The sequence below is a fragment of the Myotis daubentonii genome, chromosome 16, assembly GCF_963259705.1.
Source record: "Myotis daubentonii chromosome 16, mMyoDau2.1, whole genome shotgun sequence".
Taxonomy (NCBI): domain Eukaryota; kingdom Metazoa; phylum Chordata; class Mammalia; order Chiroptera; family Vespertilionidae; genus Myotis; species Myotis daubentonii.
Genome location: NC_081855.1, coordinates 22,707,434 through 22,726,240, shown reverse-complemented (window position 1 = coordinate 22,726,240; position 18,807 = coordinate 22,707,434). Strand labels below are relative to the sequence as shown.

Here is an 18,807-nt window from a genome sequence, read left to right as displayed (position 1 = left end):
TTAAACAATAGCCACACAGAAACTTGCACAGGAATGCTTAGAGCAGCCTTATTCATAATATCCCAAAAGTGGAAACAATCTCAATGTCCATCAATGAATGAATGGGTAAACAAAGTGTGGTATATCCACACAAGAGCATATTAGCCAGCCATAAAAAGAAATAAGTACTGACTCACAGTACAACATGGAGGAACCTTACGAAAACATATGTGGTGAAAAGAAACCAGTCACAAAAGAGCACATGTTGTATGATTGCATTTATAAGGAAAGTCCAGGCGAGGCAAATACCTAGAGACAGAGACTAGATTGGTTGTTGCCTAGGTCTGGCGTAGAGGAAGCTGGGAGGAAATGCTAATGGGTACCGGATTTCCATTTGGGGCAATATAATTAATTATGCTGATAACTACACAACTGTGAATACAATAAAAAACAGTGAATTGTATACTTGAGGTGAATTACATGGTATATGAATTATGTCTCTATCACTGTTAAACACACATGAATAAGGAATTCAAATGTTTCGGATCCCAGAATTAAAAGGGAACACGAGCCCTGGCAGGTGTGGTGCTCAGTTGGTTGGGCGTCGTCCTTTGCACAGAAAGGTTGCTGGTTCGATACCCAGTCCGGGTCGTGCCCAGGTTGGGGACTTGATTCCCCTGTAGGGAGTGTGCAGGAGGCAGCCGGTCGATGTTCCTCTTTCACATCAATGTTTCTCTTTCTCTCTCTCCCTCTCCCTTCCTCTCTCTCTAAAAATCACTAAATAGTCTTAAAAGAAAAAAAAGGAACATGAGTAAGTCTATAGCATATGACATGAGGCCACGTAGGCTATCCAGGCTCCCCAGAGTGCCCAGCACACAAAGAGCTCTTCTTCCAGCCCCGCACAGAGTGGATCCCCAGTCCGCTCAGGCTTCTCAGCGAGGGTCAGAGGAGAACAAGGGGCAGGTGGAAATCCCCCAACAGGAGACAGAGGAAATGTGATGTGCTCGTGAGTGCCTAGGCACACCCGGGGGAGCACTATGGCACCCGATCTGACTCTGTGCACACATGCCCCCCAGGTACGCTGTGATTCAGAGGACATGCCTCAGTTCCTGGGCTCACATAGTTTGGCTTCTCCATGCTGACTACTCCAGCCAGGCAGCGTGGAGGGGGCATCCGGGGCCATATCAGCCCCAGGGAGAATCCAAAGACTAGTTCTGCTTGTCCGGAAGGGGGAACTCTTCCCACCTGGAATGCCACTCCCGCCAGGGCAGGCAAAGGAAGAAAAGGATCCAAGAGGGCTCAGAATCCACCAGAAGAGTGAACGGAGGACACGGGCCTGGTGTAGCAAAGGCCACTTGGTGCAGAGTCAGGCCGGGGGGACACTTGTTGGTGCCCCCCTTACGCACAAAGCTCAAACTTTTCAACAGGCTACGGGATACTCCAGGGAAGCAGGCAGCTAGCCCCTTCCCTTTGTCCTTAAGCTCCAGCGTGCCCTAACCCTAACCCAGCCTACAGGCCACAGAACAACAGGGGTTTGGGGCCAATATGCAACTCTGATCTGATCTTCTGGAGTCTTCTCCCCACAACTAGATCCAGGACAGGGAAGAACAGAAAGCTGGGAGAAGAGCTGCCTTCCCACCTGCCCCTGGGAGAGACCCCCACCCTCATGTCTGGACAAGGGCAGTAGCCTTCCAGCTGCCTTCCTCGCTGCCCTGCTTCTCCTGGCCTAGGACATTCTCAGCAACACCAAGAAAATTCTTCTCCCCAACATGTTATTTTGGTCAGCAGGGTCATTACCAGGGGAGCATAGAGCCTCAGGGCAAACCATACCACTCAGAGTTCCCAGCATCAACACCCTGTATTTTAAATTATGGTTCTTTTTCCTGGTTAGAAGAGCAATGCATGTCCACTGTAAAACATTTGAAACCAAGTACACATAAAGGATAAAATAGCCGAAACCGGTTTGGCTCAGTGGATAGGGCGTCGGCCTGCGGACTAAAGGGTCCCGGGTTCGATTCCGGTCAAGGGCATGTGCCTGGGTTGCGGGCACATCCCCAGTGGGAGATGTGCAGGGGGCAGCTGATCGATGTTTCTCTCTCATCGATGTTTCTAACTATCTATCTCTCTCCCTTCCTCTCTGTAAAAATCAATAAAATATATTAAAAAAAAAAAAAGGATAAAATAAAAAACACCCTGATATAACCACGTGACCATCTCGATATATTTCCCTTTAACTTTTTTCCTATAAATACCTATAACTTTATAACAAAATTGGGATCATATGCTAAATATTGTTTTATAAACTTTTTCTTTTTTGCTATATTATAAATGTTTCCTAATTTCATATTCATCTTCAACATAGTTTGTAATGACTATCTGGTCCACATTTTATGCATTTCTTTGAGGTTGGGCCTCAGGGCCTTTTATTTATTTATTTATTTTAATATTTTTATTGATTTCAGAGAGGAAGGGAGAGGGAGAGAGATAGAAACATCAATGATGAGAGAGAATCATCGATCGGCTGCCTCCTGCACACCCAACACTGGGATGGAGCCTGCAACCTGAGCATGTGCCCTGACCGGGAATTGAACCAAGACCTCCGGGTTCATAGGTCAATGCTTAACCACTGAGCCACACTAGCCGGGCCTTCAGGGCCTTTTTAATTTTTATCATAAACAACCAATGAACATCCTTAAATGAACATCTTTGAAGATAAATATATGTGCATATAGCTATTATTTCCTTAAGATAAAGTCCCGAAAGAGAATCAGTTGTCATACTCTGTGCCAAATTGCCTTCTAGAAAACTTATACCAATCAATTTTCCCACCAGCAGCATAGTAGAGTGCCTGTTTCACTGTAGCCATTCCAACATTGTTCATTACCATTATTTTTAATATTTGCCACTTCACCAATATCCTGCTGTGGTAAAATCCATTTCTTTGAGGATATGAATGAAATGAATTAGTGACTGATGTTTGTTTCTAAGTAACCTGGATGGTGGGTGGAGGCAGAAATGAAACAAGAATGAGCTGATTAATTGTTGAAGTTGCAAGAGGGGTATGTGGGGTTCATTGTACTATTCTCTCCAATACCATATATATTTAAATTTTCCATGACTAAGAAAACTTTAAAATTTAAAAAACATACATTTATTTAATTACTGACTTTGAACGTTTTTCTACAGTTTTAAAAGTCATTTATATTCTCCATTTGTCCTTTTTTCCCCATAAGGATGTTAATATTTTTATATTGATTTTGATTAGGCTCTTTATATATAAGGCAGTCACAGTTTATTCATACACTGCAGGTATGTTTTCCTAGTTTGCCATTTAATTTCTTAGTTCATGGCTTTTTTTTTTTTTAATAACAGAAGTGTTGAAATAGGAAGTCAAAGTGTTTTTCAGCTTTTAGCATTTCTGTCAGGTGAAATCTCTCTGAAAAGAACATCAAGAATGACCTTGACCAATGAAACCCAAAGCATAAACATCCTGGCAGCCGCGGACACAGAAGCATAACAAGCACAGCAGAAGAGAGGGTTTCCCTGTGGACACTGATTATTTTTAAATGTTAATACTAATTGTGTGATCTTTTAAGCCACTTCCTTCCCTTCCTCCCAAAGCTGTCCTGCCTGCCAGAAAGCTCCCCATTTGTTGTGCCCAGGGGCGGCACGATCAAAGGATTTTCCTTATTATTAAGTGGTGGTATATAATAATATATAGCATGATTATGTTAATATAATAATATGTTATTATAATATAATGGCATCATTATAATAGCAACTATTTGTAATATCTACTGTATATATTATCTTAAAAACCCTCCAAACAGGCCTAGCTGGCGTGGCTCAGTGGTTGAGCATTAACTCATGAATCAGGAGGTTACAATTTGGACACATGCCCAGGTTGAGGGCTCGATCCCCAGTGTGGGGCGTGCAGGAAGCAGCCGATCGAAGATTCTCTCTCATCACTGATGTTTCTATCTCTCTCTCCTCCCTTCCTCTCTGAAATCAATAAAAATATGTATTTTTAAAATTAAAAAACAAACCTCCAAACAACCTTAATGGGGGCAGGTGTCACTTTTTAAACTCACTTAATGGTTAAAACCCTTTAGGATTAGAAAAGTCATGGAACACCCCCAAGCTGGTAAGGGTCAAATCTGGAATCCAAAGGAGGTCAAGTTTATGTGCACAACTGTTGGGCTGCTCTGTACACACTTCAGTTGGGCCCCAAAGCAAAGACCCTCACACCTCTCATGTGTCTGTGTTCCGTGTTCAGCGTCTGTCTGCTCTTCCTCTGATCCTCCTGTTAGAGTCCAACGGTTAGACCCCTCGGCTCCTCCCGCCCCCTGACCTTCCCTGGCTGACCTTCCCTGGTCCTGGGCCACACCATCAAGTGGACTCTCCTGTTTCATCTTCCTACCTGAGTCTCCTCCTCCCACTGGTCTCCACGCCTCTCCTTCCTCCTTCTCTCCCTCCTCTGCCTCTGCTCGACCTCAGCCGCACATAATGGCTGCTCAGAAGCCTGGTGATGGAGTGATGGCTGAGTCCTGAGCAGAGTGCTTTAGTGTGGGCCTCAAGGGCCAGGTGGAGGGGAAGAGCCAGCTCGGCTGCCAAGAAGGAAGCCGGAGCCGTGCTGCAATGACAGATGCGGGGGAAACACTCAACAGAGGCTGTTTCCTGACTCAGGATTCACTGCACTCACAGGTGCGGGGAGTGCAGGCCCCGTCCCCCAGCTCTGAGTGCTTCCACCACCACCCCTGCCTGCGAGGCTAGGGCTGCCGTGGGCTCTGCGGGGCCCTCCATGCCGGCCTGCTCCCTCCCAGGGAATGCTGTTGGTGACTCATTCTCTCAGCCCCTCAGCTGCCCGGGAAACAGGCCTGGGCTGTGTGACCTTCCCAGAGGGGAAAACAGCAGCTGCAGGCGGCCCCTCCCCTGGATTTCTGGCCACAGAGCAAGGCTACTAGATGAGAGTCCCCAGAGGCCGAGGCTGCAGGGCGGTGAGGATGGGCTGTCTTCCCTAGAAGATCCTCTAAGATGTCTCTCTACCCAGGGGCCCCCAAGACAGCCCTTGGGGTTGCTGGTAGGCAGGGACAGAAGGGCCCTGTGTAGCCACCTGACACTGACTTTCCACATTTGTGGCTTCCTGAGCCCTGGCCCTTGGGGAGCTGCCACGTGCAGCCTGGGTGGAGGCTGGCATGCTGGCCCTCAGGCCCCTTCCAGAGGTGAGCCTTGTCCTCAAGTGGCTGGTGTACACACCCAGGGCTCCGTACAACCTGTACAGGCCAGGATCCAGGTACCAGTCTAGACAAGCAGACTCAGCAAAGCCGAGCTATTTCCTAACCCAAACCACCTGGCAGCTCCAAGCACTTAATGCCAGAAGCAGGCCCTGTGGTCACCTTTCCGCTTCACTGCTGAAGGGGTGGGAGGAGGGCCTCCACTCCCCCGGCCGCCTCATCTGCCTTCTCAGCCAGGTCCAGCCCCGCCGGTGCCCCACTACACTTTCTGTCCACCCCTGAACTTGTCACATGCTGAAGCAAGTTCACAATGCGGAACCCTCGATGGATGAATTTTTCCCAGGCCAGTGGCGATCAGCTGACTGCTTTGGGTTCACAAGGCACAGAACAGAAACGGAGAGGGAGAACGGGCGAGTCCTGCTCACCTGGCCCTGGGCTCCCGGAGAGCTGACCGAGCTGACCGTGTCCCGTAGAAACAGGTCAGCTGAGCAGAATGCTAACCTCCAACCCCTCACGGGACACCTGCTTCATGGCTGCATCCCAATCCTTCCCTCCTCTCCTCTCAGGTTTTGCCAGAGGGATGTTTATTCTGTTTCCTTCAGACTCAGATCCCCACTACCACGGGATCATTTCTTCCTCAGGTTCAAAGTCAGACTTCACTGAATCGAATAGGAAAAGCCCACAGAGAAATTTTTCATCAAGGAGCTTGGCAACGTTTTATAATCACTTTTCTGTGAAGGCTTCAGCTCAGAACTCCCCGTCCTGCCCACACGGACAGGGGTCAGAGTAATGAAGTGTAAAAGACATGTCCACAATGTTGGCTGCATCTGCTCCCATCTCTAAGCAACCCAGGCCCTGGATTGTGGGGTGGCGACCCAAAGACGCCGGCTCAGCCCTGGCTGGTATTTGTGCTCCGGCCGATGAAGCGAGTTAAAGGGTTGTACAAATGCAAAGCACTGAGCAAACAGACCAAAGTGTGCTGTCCAGGTGGGGGCAGGGGGCGGGAGGATGAGGCTCGGCACCTGGGGAGTGCTCTGCACCCCTCGAACGACCTGGCACCCTCCCCTAAGGACATCACCCTCTGCTGCAGGGACCTGGGAGCCCAGTCTGGCCGTCGGGTAGCCCCCTGGTATGGATCCCCCTGGCCCTCTGAGCCCCCCCGCCCCCCCCACAGAGGGAAGGATCGCCCATCGGCAGACCTTTTGGGCCTTGTGAAGGAGGCCTATCTGCCAACCCATCCTGGCCTGTGGGGAAAGGCAATTTTGCCAATTTGGGGCCCCTCTCCACCAACTGAGGTAACAGCTTACAGGGCCTGTACATCTTTATACCACAACCCATGCAACACTAAACCCACTGGGACTCAGAAAGTCCCCAAAATAAGGTTTCCATGACAACGCATCCCCCCCCAATTCCCAGGTTATCATGAAGCAATAATCCACGGCCCCACCGCAGCTGTAAGAGACTTGATTCAGATGCTCCTAAAGGCGACCCTGAAGACTCCTTTGTCCCCCAAATTAGAGTATGGGTGGGAGACACAAACAAAGTGCCATGTGCTGCTGGCTCGGCATCTTGGGAGCTGCTCCCGACAGTTCTGCTTTCTAAAGGCCTGGGCTGTGTCAGTGCGAGACTCAGCTCCGCTCAGCAGAAGCTGCGGCCTGCCCTGGCCCACTGCCCAGAGCTCCAGGCCTGCCCTGCTGACCTGCTGCTCAGCCCCCTTTCAGGGTCTGCCCTGGAGGAGGAGCAGCCATTGGGAGCCCGCCTCTGCAGCCTCAGGAGACAGAAGGGTGCCCACGGAGAAGCCTCAGGCCAGGAGCAGCCGTGGGGGGGAAGGAGAGGACTTAAAAAGCGCTTCAGAAAAAACAAAAAACAGAAAAACAAGTTTGATCCCCAGCCCTCGTCAGCATGTGCAGGAGGCAACCAATCTATGGGTCTCTCTCACACTGATGTTTCACTCTCTCTCTCCCCTCCTTTCCACTCTTTCTAAAAATCAATGGAAAAAATATCCTCAGGTGAAAATTAACAAAACAAAACAAAACAAAAAAGCGCTTCAGGAAAAGTGCTTAGGGAGCTGGCCTGTGTAACTAGAAGTGGGCAGGGTCAGCGGGATGTGGGGTGCGACGTGTGTCAGCCCCCTCCCCCGCTTCCCACAGAAGACAGGGATTAAGCAGCTTCTTGGTGCCTCTCAAATCAAACTTTTTCTGTAAAAGGCCAGACAGAAAATATTTTCGGTTTTACAGGCCATATAGTCTCTGTACAACTACTTCATTCTGCAGCCACCGCACAAAAGAAATGTGGACGTGGCTGTGTACCAATAAAACTGTTCACAGCACCCACTTCCCTGGAGTGGCCTCCAGTTGGCCTGGGGTCGCAGTGTGCTGGTCTGTGTGTTCTAGACCCAAGAACGGGGACCTCAGAGGACCAGCCACTAGCCCTCCTTAAATAGGCCCCTGCTATCCAAACACTTTACCAGTAAGTGCCGATCAGACGGTTTTCTTGCCTGGTCAGTCTCTGGCCTGTGTGGCCTTTTACCTCCCAGTAGAAGGGAGACGTTGACAGGAACACCCCTGCTGTGTGCGTTTGGCCTCCAGAGACCTAGAGGTTGCTGAAAGCAATGGACCCTCCCGCAGAAAAATGCACCTGCGGAGCATGAACACACTCTGTTTGCATATCATCTCAAGGGAGAGCACAGCCCTCCTCAGGCTTATTCACAGGCCAACAGAAGCCTGAAAACCCTGGGTAAGACCCCTTGCTCACTCAGAAAGAGCTAATTGCTTTGCATATGAAAGGTAATCCTGTAGAAAAATACACACAAAGCAGCACTTCACAGAATACAAACCACCACAAATAACAGGTGAAAAGATACTCCGTCTTACTAACCATTAAAGAAAAAAATTTTAAATCATGGAATATCATGTTTTACCAGATCAGATGCGCTAGTGTTTGAAAGATTAGTGACAGGGTACTGGAAGGGGTGTGGAGAAAAGGCACTCTCATATGCCAGGGTAGGATGGCATCATGTACAGACAGTATAAGCTTTTGGAAAGACCACGTGACAGTATCCGTTAACATTTCAAACACACTGATCTGCGGCCCAGCAATCCCACTTCCAGGAACTTATTTTACAGAAATATATGTACAGGAACGTTCACTTCAGCAGCGTCATAAATCAGAAAAATTGGAAACAACCCCAAGTGTCCATTAGTAGGAAGCTGGTTAAATAAATTATGGTTTATCGTATTATAGAATTACATGGAACTCTTTAATAATGAGGTAGATCTCGAGAGCTTAAAATAATAAGGTAGATTTCTAAGCACTGGCAGGAAAAGATGTAAAAAAATACATTGTTGGGGAGAACCAAGATGGCGGCATAGGTTAACGCCGGAGTTTGCCGCTTTGAACAACTACTTCAAAAGTGAAACCAAAAAACGGAAGGGACATCACCCAGAACCACAGGAACGCTGGCTGAGTGGAAGTCCTACAACTAGGAGGAAAGAGAAACGCACACGGACACTCAGAGGAGGCGCAGTGCTGAAGTCAAATTCTGAGGTGCGGAGTGCTCGGAGCGGGCTGGCGGCGGAGGGCGCGGTTGTTGTTTTCAATCGGGAGGGAGTTGCAGACTCTGAGCACCAGATCTGGGCGAGTCTTTAGGGACCCAGACTCAAACGGGAGAAGCGGGACTGTCTGGCTTCGGTCAGAGCGAGTGCAGCTTTCTCTCCGAGCTTTGCAGCGGGTGCTGGGACTCAGAGAGGCAGAGCCCCTGGGGACAGGACTGAGAGCCGCCATAACTGCTCTCTCTGGCCCACCCTGTTGATCCTGTGTGACCCGCCCCGCCCAAGCCCTGCACAGAGGCACTTGCCGGATAGCCTCAGGCAAAGGCTAGATTAGCACCTCCCTAGAGGACAGAAGTTCTCTCACTGCTGACACAGCTGATTCTCATAGCCACTTGGCCTGGAGGTCAAACCCTCCCTGGAATTAGCTACAACAATCAAGATTTAACTATAAGACTGCGAACAAAGACCACTAGGGGGTGCACCAAGGAAGCATAACAAAATGCGGAGACAAAGAAACAGGACAAAATTGTCAAAGGAAGATATAGAGTTCAGAACCACACTTTTAAGGTCTCTCAAGAACTGTTTAGAAGCTGCCGATAAACTTAATGAGATCTACACGAAAACTAATAAGACCCTCGATCTTATATTGGGGAACCAACCAGAAATTAAGCATACACGGACTGAAATAACGAATATTATACAGATGCCCGACAGCAGACCAGAGGAGCGCAAGAATCAAGTCAATGATTTGAAATGCGAGGAAGCAAAAAACATCCAACCGGAAAAGCAAAATGAAAAAAGAATCCAAAAATGCGAGGATAGTGTAAGGAGCCTCTGGGACAGCTTCAAGCGTACCAACATCAGAATTATAGGGGTGCCAGAAGATGAGAGAGAGCAAGATATTGAAAACCTATTTGAAGAAATAATGACAGAAAACTTCCCCCACCTGGTGAAAGAAATGGACTTACAGGTCCAAGAAGCAAAGAGAACCCCAAACAAAAGGAATCCAAAGAGGACCACACCAAGACACATCATAATTAAAATGCCAAGAGCAAAAGATAAAGAGAGAATCTTAAAAACAGCAAGAGAAAGAAACTCAGTTACCTACAAGGGAATACCCATATGACTGTCAGCTGATTTCTCAACAGAAACTTTGCAGGCCAGAAGGGAGTGGCAAGAAATATTCAAAGTGATGAATACCAAGAACCTACAACCAAGATTACTTTATCCAGCAAAGCTATCATTCAGAATTGAAGGTCAGATAAAGAGCTTCACAGATAAGGAAAAGCTAAAGGAGTTCATCACCACCAAACCAGGATTATATGAAATGCTGAAAGGTATCCTTTAAGAAGAGGAAGAGGAAGAAAAAGGTAAAGATACAAATTATGAACAACAAATATGCATCTATCAACAAGTGAATCTAAGAATCAAGTGAATAAATAATCTGATGAACAGAATGAACTGTTGATTATAATAGAATCAGGGACATAGAAAGGGAATGGACTGACTATTCTTGGGGGGGAAAGGGGTGTGGGAGATGTGGGAAGAGACTGGACAAAAATCGTGCACCTATGGATGAGGACAGTGGGTGGGGAGTGAGGGCGGAGGGTGGGGCGGGAACTGGGAGGAGGGGAGTTATGGGGGGGAAAAAAAAGAGGAACAAATGTAATAATCTGAACAATAAAGATTTAATTAAAAAAAAAATACATTGTTAAGTGAAAAGGGCAAGTTGTGCCTGGCCAGTGTGGCTCAGTGGTTGAGCATCGACCTATGAACCAGGAAGTCACGGTTCGATTTCCGGTCAGGGCACATGCCTAAGTTGCAGGCTCAGTGCCCGGGGTGGGGAGTGCAGGAGGCAGCCGATCAATAATTCTCTCTTATCATTGATGTTTCTATCTCCCTCCCCCTTCCTCTCTGAAATCAATAAAAATATATTTTTTAAAAAAAGAAAGCCCTAGCCGGTTTGGCTCAATGGATAGAGTGTTGGCCTTCGGACTGAAGGGTCCCAGGATCGATTCTGGCCAAGGGCACATGCCTGGGTTGTGGGCTCGATCCCCAGTCAGGGGCGTGCAAGAGGCAGCCAATCAATGATTCTCTCTCATCATTGATGTTTCTATCTCTCTCTCCCTCTTCCTTCCTCTCTGAAATCAATAAAGAAATATATTTAAAAAAGAAAAAGAAAAAGGAAAGGGCAAGTTATAACAGTATTTCTTTTTATTTCCTTAATGTACATTTTATTGATTTTTTACAGAGAAGAAGGGAGAGGGACAGAGAGTTAGAAACAGCGATGGAAGAGAAACATCCGTCAGCTGCCTCCTGCACACCTCCTACTGGGGATGTGCCCGCAACCAAGGTACATGCCCTTGACTGGAATCGAACCTGGAACCCTTCAGTCCGCAGGCCGATGCTCTATCCACTGAGCCAAACCGGTTAGGGCAACAGTATTTCTTTTTAAAAAAGAATAACATTGGTATCTGCGGATTCTTTTTAAATACTGAAGAGATACATTCTAAAATGATAAAGCTGGGCTTATAAAATTTTACAGTCTATAGTTTATACTTAAAAAATATTAACTTTTTAAAATAAGAACATGTTTGTTTTATAATTTAAAAAAGAAAACAGATCTTTATGAGCTTAATAGCCTCCTAAAGTTTTCTTAGACAACTACAAGTTCATTGTAAAGGCTTTCTTAGAGGATTTGTGGCATGGTGGTTTTTATCCATTTCTCTTATGCTTTATCACAGTAAAGCATCTGTCTGCATCTCAGAGCATAAACTCCTCAAGTTCAAGGACCATCTCTTTCTCTTATCCCAAAATGCAGAACTGCCATGACACAGGCATAGAGTGACTAAAATGAGGGGTGCTGCCAGGTTTTTAATTTTCCTTTTGATGAAAGAGTTGATAATTTTCACGCTGTCAAAGAACAAACAGAACCATGACTCCTGTTACACAGTTTACACAACTTAGTGGAATTTGGCAGTTCTAACAGATTTCCTACAGTTTCGACGTTTACTGGCCTCTGGGTATTTGAGTGGGGGGAGGGAATATATTTCTTCTCTTTAATCTACCTGGTTAAAAAATCAAAATAAAAATGCACTAAAGGGTACAAACCCAATCTCTCTCATACCACTGGAGCAGGGCAACCACAGTCCCCGGACCTGTGTGTTCCACCCCCGCCCCGAGCACACCGAATACATGGCCCCGTGCCATGGCCTTTCTCACCTAAAGAGATCACGCTGAATATTCCATTCCCAAGAGCCAGACCCAGACAGTTGGTCCTTCCCACCAGGGAAAGTTAACAAGGCCAAGTGTAGGAAGGGTGACCAGAGGACATACTGGGCCCGTGGCCTCTGGCTCACAGCCTGCAGACACGGGGTCACGGAGGTGCCAGCACCTATTCAAGCTTCCTTTCAGGAAGACCAGCAGACCCCGGTCCCGCACAGCTAAACAAGGGCCCCCCAACTCCTGACTCCTTTGTGGAAAGAGAAATCAGAAACCAGAGTATCCTACAAAAGGTGATGGTAGGTATTATATCATAAAAACGTTTTCTTGGGGAAACTGAGGCAAGCCAGGCTTTCCTGTTGGACAGAAATCTCTTTGAAGAGCCTATTATTCTCACTTCTTTCCCAATGGCCAGCTCTGAAAGGCACCCTTGCCGGACTGGGCGAGCCTGCAGAGAGCTTCCCTCTTCCTCCCAGGGAAGACATGTTTGGCTTTCTTTCCTTCAGCCTGAGCCTTACTGCAGTCTCTCTCACCTTCCGTGGCGCCCTGGTGCTACTGATCAGGGGGTGCTCAGCACCGAGAAAACCTCTCCTTTTCTAGAGGGGCTCTCTGTGTCCTGGCATCCCAGAAACCAAGGAGAGGGCGCCTGTGTGCTCCCCTGAGCTTCTCATTCAGTTCTGGACAAAGGCGATGGTTAGGGGTGGGGAGATTCCGACTGAGGGAGGTTTGTTTTTAGGTTGCCCTGTTCGCCAGGGCTGTCATGGAAAATAAGAGAGAGAAAGTGGGTGGTAGCTTTTTTCCTCCCTGCTCCCGTCTTCCCTGGACACATGGCTAGCAAGCTGGCTTCCTGAGTGCCTAAGCCACGGCCAGCAGGCAGGGATGGCCTCTCTGAGAGCCGTGCTCTGCTGTGCTGCAGGACCCCCGCCTCCCACTGGGGAGGCCTTGCTGGCTGGCTTTGCTCTCCAGCCATTTCACCGCAGCAGCCCTCTGTGCTGGGATGTCCAGGCACACGCAGGCGAGTGGAAGACAAGGAAATTGAAGTCAATAAAAGCTGCCTCAAAGTCACAAGGCGGTGACTGAACTGAGGTCTTAAAGAAATGGATACTCACTGTTAATGAGGTGAAGGTCATGCACATCCCGCCAAAGCCATTCAGAGACAGGGCGATGAAGATGAGCACAGAGAGAGCTGAGGAAAACGAAGGCACAGAATCAGGCACCGCAGCTGAGCTTCAGGGAGGCCAGGGCTTGGGCTCTTACAAAAGGGGCCTCCCGCCCTAGCTGGTCTGGCTCAGTGGATAGAGCGTCGGCCTGACGACTGAGGGGTCCAGGGTTCAATTCCGGTCAAGGGCACAAGCCTGGGTTGTGGGCTCGATCCCCAGTGTGGGGCGTGAGGAGGCAGCCAAACAGTGATATCTCTCTCTCTCTCTCTGTCTCTCTCTCTCTCTCTCTCTTTCCCTTCCTCTCTGATCAATAAAAATCCATCTTTTAAAAAGGTGTGTCCCCACCCTCTGTTCTCCATTAACCTGAGCAGCAAGTGAGAAGCAGCTTCACTGAAACCAAAAATACAGGTGTCCCCAAATCAATAGATGGTGAAATAAACTCAAGTCTTATTTTGGTGTTTGTTCAAAACTTCCTTGAAGCAACAGCTTCACCTGAACAAGGTTGGGGACCAGGTGGCTTCTAAGCTCCAGGGACACAGCTGACAATTCTGCACACACCACTGCGGCTGGCCTAGTTCTTGGAACTTGCCTCTCAGGTTGGATCAATGAGGCCATGCGGACTGGCCTGGCGTGGTGATGAGATGGGAGTTTCACACACCCTGGGACCTTCCCTCAGACATCAGTCTGGAGCGATTGTTCTTTTACCCAGCCACCCATTTGAGATAAGCAACTGGTTAAAGGCCTAACAAGCATCCCCTTTAACGTGAGCAGTGAGCACCAGGCCTGGCACAGCGTCCTAGAGCAGATGGGCACGCTCCCCAGTCCCTGACAAAAGGGTGGAGGAAAAGTGTCCTCACAATTTGGGTTACTTGCTCCATATGCAATCAGCAAGCAGGAGACAGCAAAGCAGGCACTAAAAACAAGCAGAGATAATACATTATTTCTTCTTCTTGTTGTTGTTAATATTGTTATTATTTGGGAGTATTTACTATGTATTAGATATTTCTGGAAATTTTATATACAATATTTTATTTGATTTAACAATTCTAAGGAGTATAATTGGCCCATTTTACTGATGAGAGGAAAAAAAAGAACTGATTTCTCCAAAGTCTCCAACTAGTAAGTGCCCAAGCAGGAATTCAAGCCTGGAAGCCACATCTGGCAAACACCACACTGCACTGCCCCTTCCCGTCCCAGACCAGAGGGGGCCAAGGCTCTGAAGTGAGAGTGGATTGTGGCCTCTCTCGCTCGCTCAGCCAGGGGATGGACGGGACACACTGGGCACAGGCGAGATGAGTGGCAGCTCCTGAATCCCCCTCAAAAAGTGAATGAAACTGTTCCACCACCCATTCCCTCTCTGGTCACAGGGCTCGCTCACTGCAAGCCACTGCCCTTTGAGATGATCATTCGAAGGGGACAGGCTAGGGGAGACCATGACCTGAGAGGGTGAACTGACCCTGAGCCTGGCACACTGGAACTTTACAGACCAGGGACACCCCGCCCCCCGAGGGTACACCTGATGATCCACACAGGTGCCAATGGTAGGGGAAATATTAGGACTTCTATTTTACAACTTTTAATCTCAGCCACTTTAATTTATATTTTTGTATATGTGTCACAAAGCACATAAAAAACTAAGAATGGCATATGTATAGATAATTGACAACTCCATGTGCTTATATTAGAAGTCATTTTGCAAAACCTTTTTTTCTGATAGGGGTAGAAGGTCATACACAGTGTGGAAGCCAGTGTTCTTAATGACAAGAACTCCAGGCCTTCCCAGGCAAGCCTTGGGGCCCTGGGCCTTTTGAATATGCAAAACTGGCACATGACAAGGATCAGAGCACCTACTGATTTGGTGGCAGAAGGGCAGAAACTCTGGGCGGGCATTGAGGGAGCTCCACAGTGTACCTGGTAGCAGGCACCAGGATTCCGACGGTGGGGAACTCAGCCCAGGTCCCACACACTTACCTGCCTAGCAGCCTGAGCTTCCTTGGGCCGTACTTGTCCATGACGATGCCCAGGGGCAGGGTGATGGCACTGAGCAGGAAGGAGCCCACGGTGAAGGCCAAGTTTAGCATCTCATCTTGGGCCTTACAGCTGAGCCAACCATTCATCCAGCTCACCTCCTCCTCCTGCTCTGATTCACCCGCTGTGCCGTTGGTGACATTCTCTGTGAGTGCAGAGAGAGAAACCTGATCACAGGGTCATGGCAGGGGTTCCCAAAGATCAGAGGGGCAGGTGCACATTCAGTCGCCCCACTGGGAACGGCAGGGTTGTCTCTGGGCCTCCTGAGGACTCAGGCTTGGATGCCCATGTGCCAAGCCCCCTGGAATGATAATGCGAAGGTTCTTAACTTTGGAGGGATCATAGATCCTTTGGTGAACCCAACAGAGAAAGCTATGCTCCCGTGACTCAGAAAATGCACACACAGTCTTACCCACAATTTCAGGGGCTTCGTGTGTCCCTTGAAGCACCCATGAGCCCCAGGTTGGGATTCCTGTTCTAGTCACCTATTCCCAGTCTAGAGTGACCGCAGGCCCCAGCCTTGGCAGTGGGACCCCAGAGTGGCGAGAGCCTTCTCAGCAGCTCTGTCCAAGGAAACAGGCTGCAGCCAGTACAGAGGAGCCAACCCTAGGCCACCTGGGAAGGGCAGCTGCTGGTCTCACTGCAACGCCCTGGGGTTCCCTTCGGTCAGTTCAGAGCAGTGGGCCCCCTTTACTGCTAAGCACAGTGACTTCTCAAACATGCAGCCCATATGCTACCGCCTCCCCGCACATTTTCACGCTATCAACCACCACACACACTATATTGTAGAACACCTTGGGAAAGGATTTTTAAAAATAGTCCCAATTTATTTGCTTTCACTTGTTGAGACCTTTTACTTTCTAATATTCCTCCCTAGAGTCACCGCATTTGCCGTCCCTGAGGCCACACCTGTACTATAACCCTGGCCCTTAATGGCCCTCTCCAAAGTCCACCAGCAGCAAGACAGCAAGAATAGGGAGGGAAAAGTGCTGCGGCAGCTGAAGGCAGGAGGGTGGGGGGCAGGTCCAGAACACAGCTGAGAACTCGCTCCTCGCTGGGACTGCTAGTTATGAGATGCTGACTAATCCTGCAGAAAGAGGAGCGGCTCTGATTAGATTGGAGGTAACACTGGGAGAGACAAGGAAATGCCTCTCTTCAGAGAACTGCGAGCCTCCAGATTGCGGCCCTCTGGCGCCAGGGCTGTAAAGCTGAGGTCTGCAAAGGCCTGCCCAGGCCTCTCAGGGCTGCCCCAAGGTCATGGAAAAGGATGCACTTTGGGTGAATCATGCCATATGCCAACTCTAACAATAGAGGCCTCCTGTGGGCACGCAGTTCGAGGGTGAGGTGCTGGGTTCCCATTTTGGTTCCTCCACTTCCTACTTGTATGACCTTGAAGAAACGACTTAAGCTTACTCTTCCTCAGTTTTTTAAATCTGTAGAATGGGCATAATCTAACAATTAGTATCTACCTCCTAGAGTTTTAGGGAAGACAGGAAAATCCAGATAACATTCTAGAACTCACACAAGCAGAGAAAGAGCTCAATAAGTAACAGCTGAAAGTTATTATAATTACTATTATTGGGGGCTCAGGATGGGGGTAGTGGTGCAACCGACTGGCAGCAGAGCCCGGCACAGTAACTCACAGCAGATTCCATAACTGCATGTGGTAGCATGAATATGTGTCTAGTCTCCCACTGGGCTGGGGGACCTGGAGGGCAGGGACTGCGTTCTGATCACCTGAGTCCCCAACACCTTACTCAGGTCCTTTACAGAGCAGTTGTTTACTGAATTAATGAAAACAATGGGCTCAGATCACAATGGCCAAAAGGATCAAGAAAGAAAAAAGCAAATAGGATAAGTGGATACAAATTGAAGATAGAGGGGATTTAAGGAGATTAAAGCTACAATGTTAACTTCCTGAAGCTACAGAAACAAAACCTAACAAGCCAGTCCAGCAGGTGTGGCTCAATGGTTGAGTGTTGACCTATGAACCAGGAGGTCATGGTTTGATTCCCAGTCAGGGCACATGCTCGGGTTGTAGGCTCGATCCCCACTGGGAGCCATGCAAGAGGCAGCTAACCAACGATTCTTTCTCATCATTGATGTTTCTCTCTCTCCCTTCCTCTCTGAAATCAATAAAAACATATTTTAAAGAAAACCACCACCTAACAGGCCAGATTCCCACCCCACTCAGCCCGCTGTTGTCCAGAGAGGCCCCACCACACTGGCAACCAAAACAGCCAACCAGGGTCACCTGAGCCAATTGGGATCCGCTCAGCACTGTCACACACACTGACGTAGCCGCGGCCTGAGCCGCTTGCCCCCTGTGGGGCAGCTTCTGGGAAGGCAGAGCTGCTTCACAGGTTGGCACTGGCTTCAGGTGTCAGCTCTGCCAGCAGCAACAGGAACTGGAGGTGAAATGGGACGACAGCCACTTCCAGGTTGGCGTGCAGATATGAGCAAACCAGCACAGGTGTGACCCGGTGGATGGGAGGGAGGGTCCAGGATTGCTGGCCTGTGAGACCTGACTGTGGCCACACAGGGTCTAGAGCCCATCACTGCACTCAGTGCTGCAGGGTCTGCTGCTGTGAGCAGGGAGCCCTGCCTGGACGGGATACCAGCAAACGAGACAGCACTCTCTCTGAGTGAGGCACCAGGGTACCCTACCCACAGGTTCCCCAGAGAGGAACCACAGGGGACCCTTAAATCCAGGACTGCACTCACCGAGAGAGAAGGTGAGAGAGAAGGTAAAAGCCCAGGGCACAATACCCAAGGCAGTCTCCCTAATTTGCTAGAATGGGGGGTGGGTGCAAACATCTGAATAGTTGAGAGATCTGGTCGCCCCTGTAACTAGACAGGGGCCTAATGAGGAGACAGGTCAGAGCAGAAGGAGGGGTCTCTGTCCCTCCCATCTTTCATTCTAGAGCCACTCCACACAGAGGTGGGGACCTTACTTTGGGCTGCCGGCCTTCTCTGCTTAAACAAGTCCCTGCCAAAGGGCCGCCTGGCCCTCAGCCCTCCTGCCTCAGGCAGTTATGTCCAGCAACACACCGGCCAGGAGTGGGTGGAGGTGTCTGAGCGGCCCCTTGTCTGCCTATGGAGCAACATGAGCGTGCCCCTCACCCTAGCGGGACCTAAACCATCCTTTAGCCCAGAAGCTTTGTGGGCAGTAAAACTTCCCACACGAATCAACACAGATGCAGCAGGTGCCCAAACACACCATCACACCCAGGCTGCTTCTCTTCCTTGGCTCCTCTTCCACCTGGACCATTGTGGGCCAGGAGAAACACCAATCAGACAAGCACCCAGGAAGCGTCAAGGCCCTGGGGTGCCCCTCTGCTCCCAGCCATAGCTCAGCCCTCACCGGCCCAGCCTGCTCTGCACCCCACTCGCACCTGTTTAGTAAACAGGTGACTGCAGTGGGAGGCCAGAGCGGCCTGAGCCAGCCCAGCTGGGGAAGGTGAACCAAGAGGACAGGACAGGAACTGGTGTGGCCAGAGTATGCTGAGAACAGGCGTAAGACTGCTTAGGAGGAAACCCAGGGGCAGGGAAGAGAGAACAATGCCTGTACTGTCCGCCTCACTTACAGAAGACTCACATACACAATCTTTACAGAGAAGGCAGGGGAGAAAA

The 18,807-nt window shown here is 49.1% G+C and overlaps 1 protein-coding gene across 3 annotated transcripts in view; it reads right to left on the bottom strand.

Annotated features, from left to right (window-relative positions):
- SLC43A2 (solute carrier family 43 member 2) overlaps positions 1-18,807 on the bottom strand; it is a 45,980-nt gene that overhangs the window by 16,037 nt on the left and 11,136 nt on the right. For all 3 annotated transcript variants that reach the window (XM_059669193.1, XM_059669190.1, XM_059669191.1), the window contains exons 3-5: positions 15,118-15,319; positions 14,004-14,059; positions 13,096-13,172 (exon numbers count right to left, since the gene is read on the bottom strand). In XM_059669193.1, the coding sequence (XP_059525176.1) occupies positions 13,096-13,172; positions 14,004-14,059; positions 15,118-15,319 (335 nt within the window). The remainder of the gene's footprint in view (positions 1-13,095; positions 13,173-14,003; positions 14,060-15,117; positions 15,320-18,807) is intronic.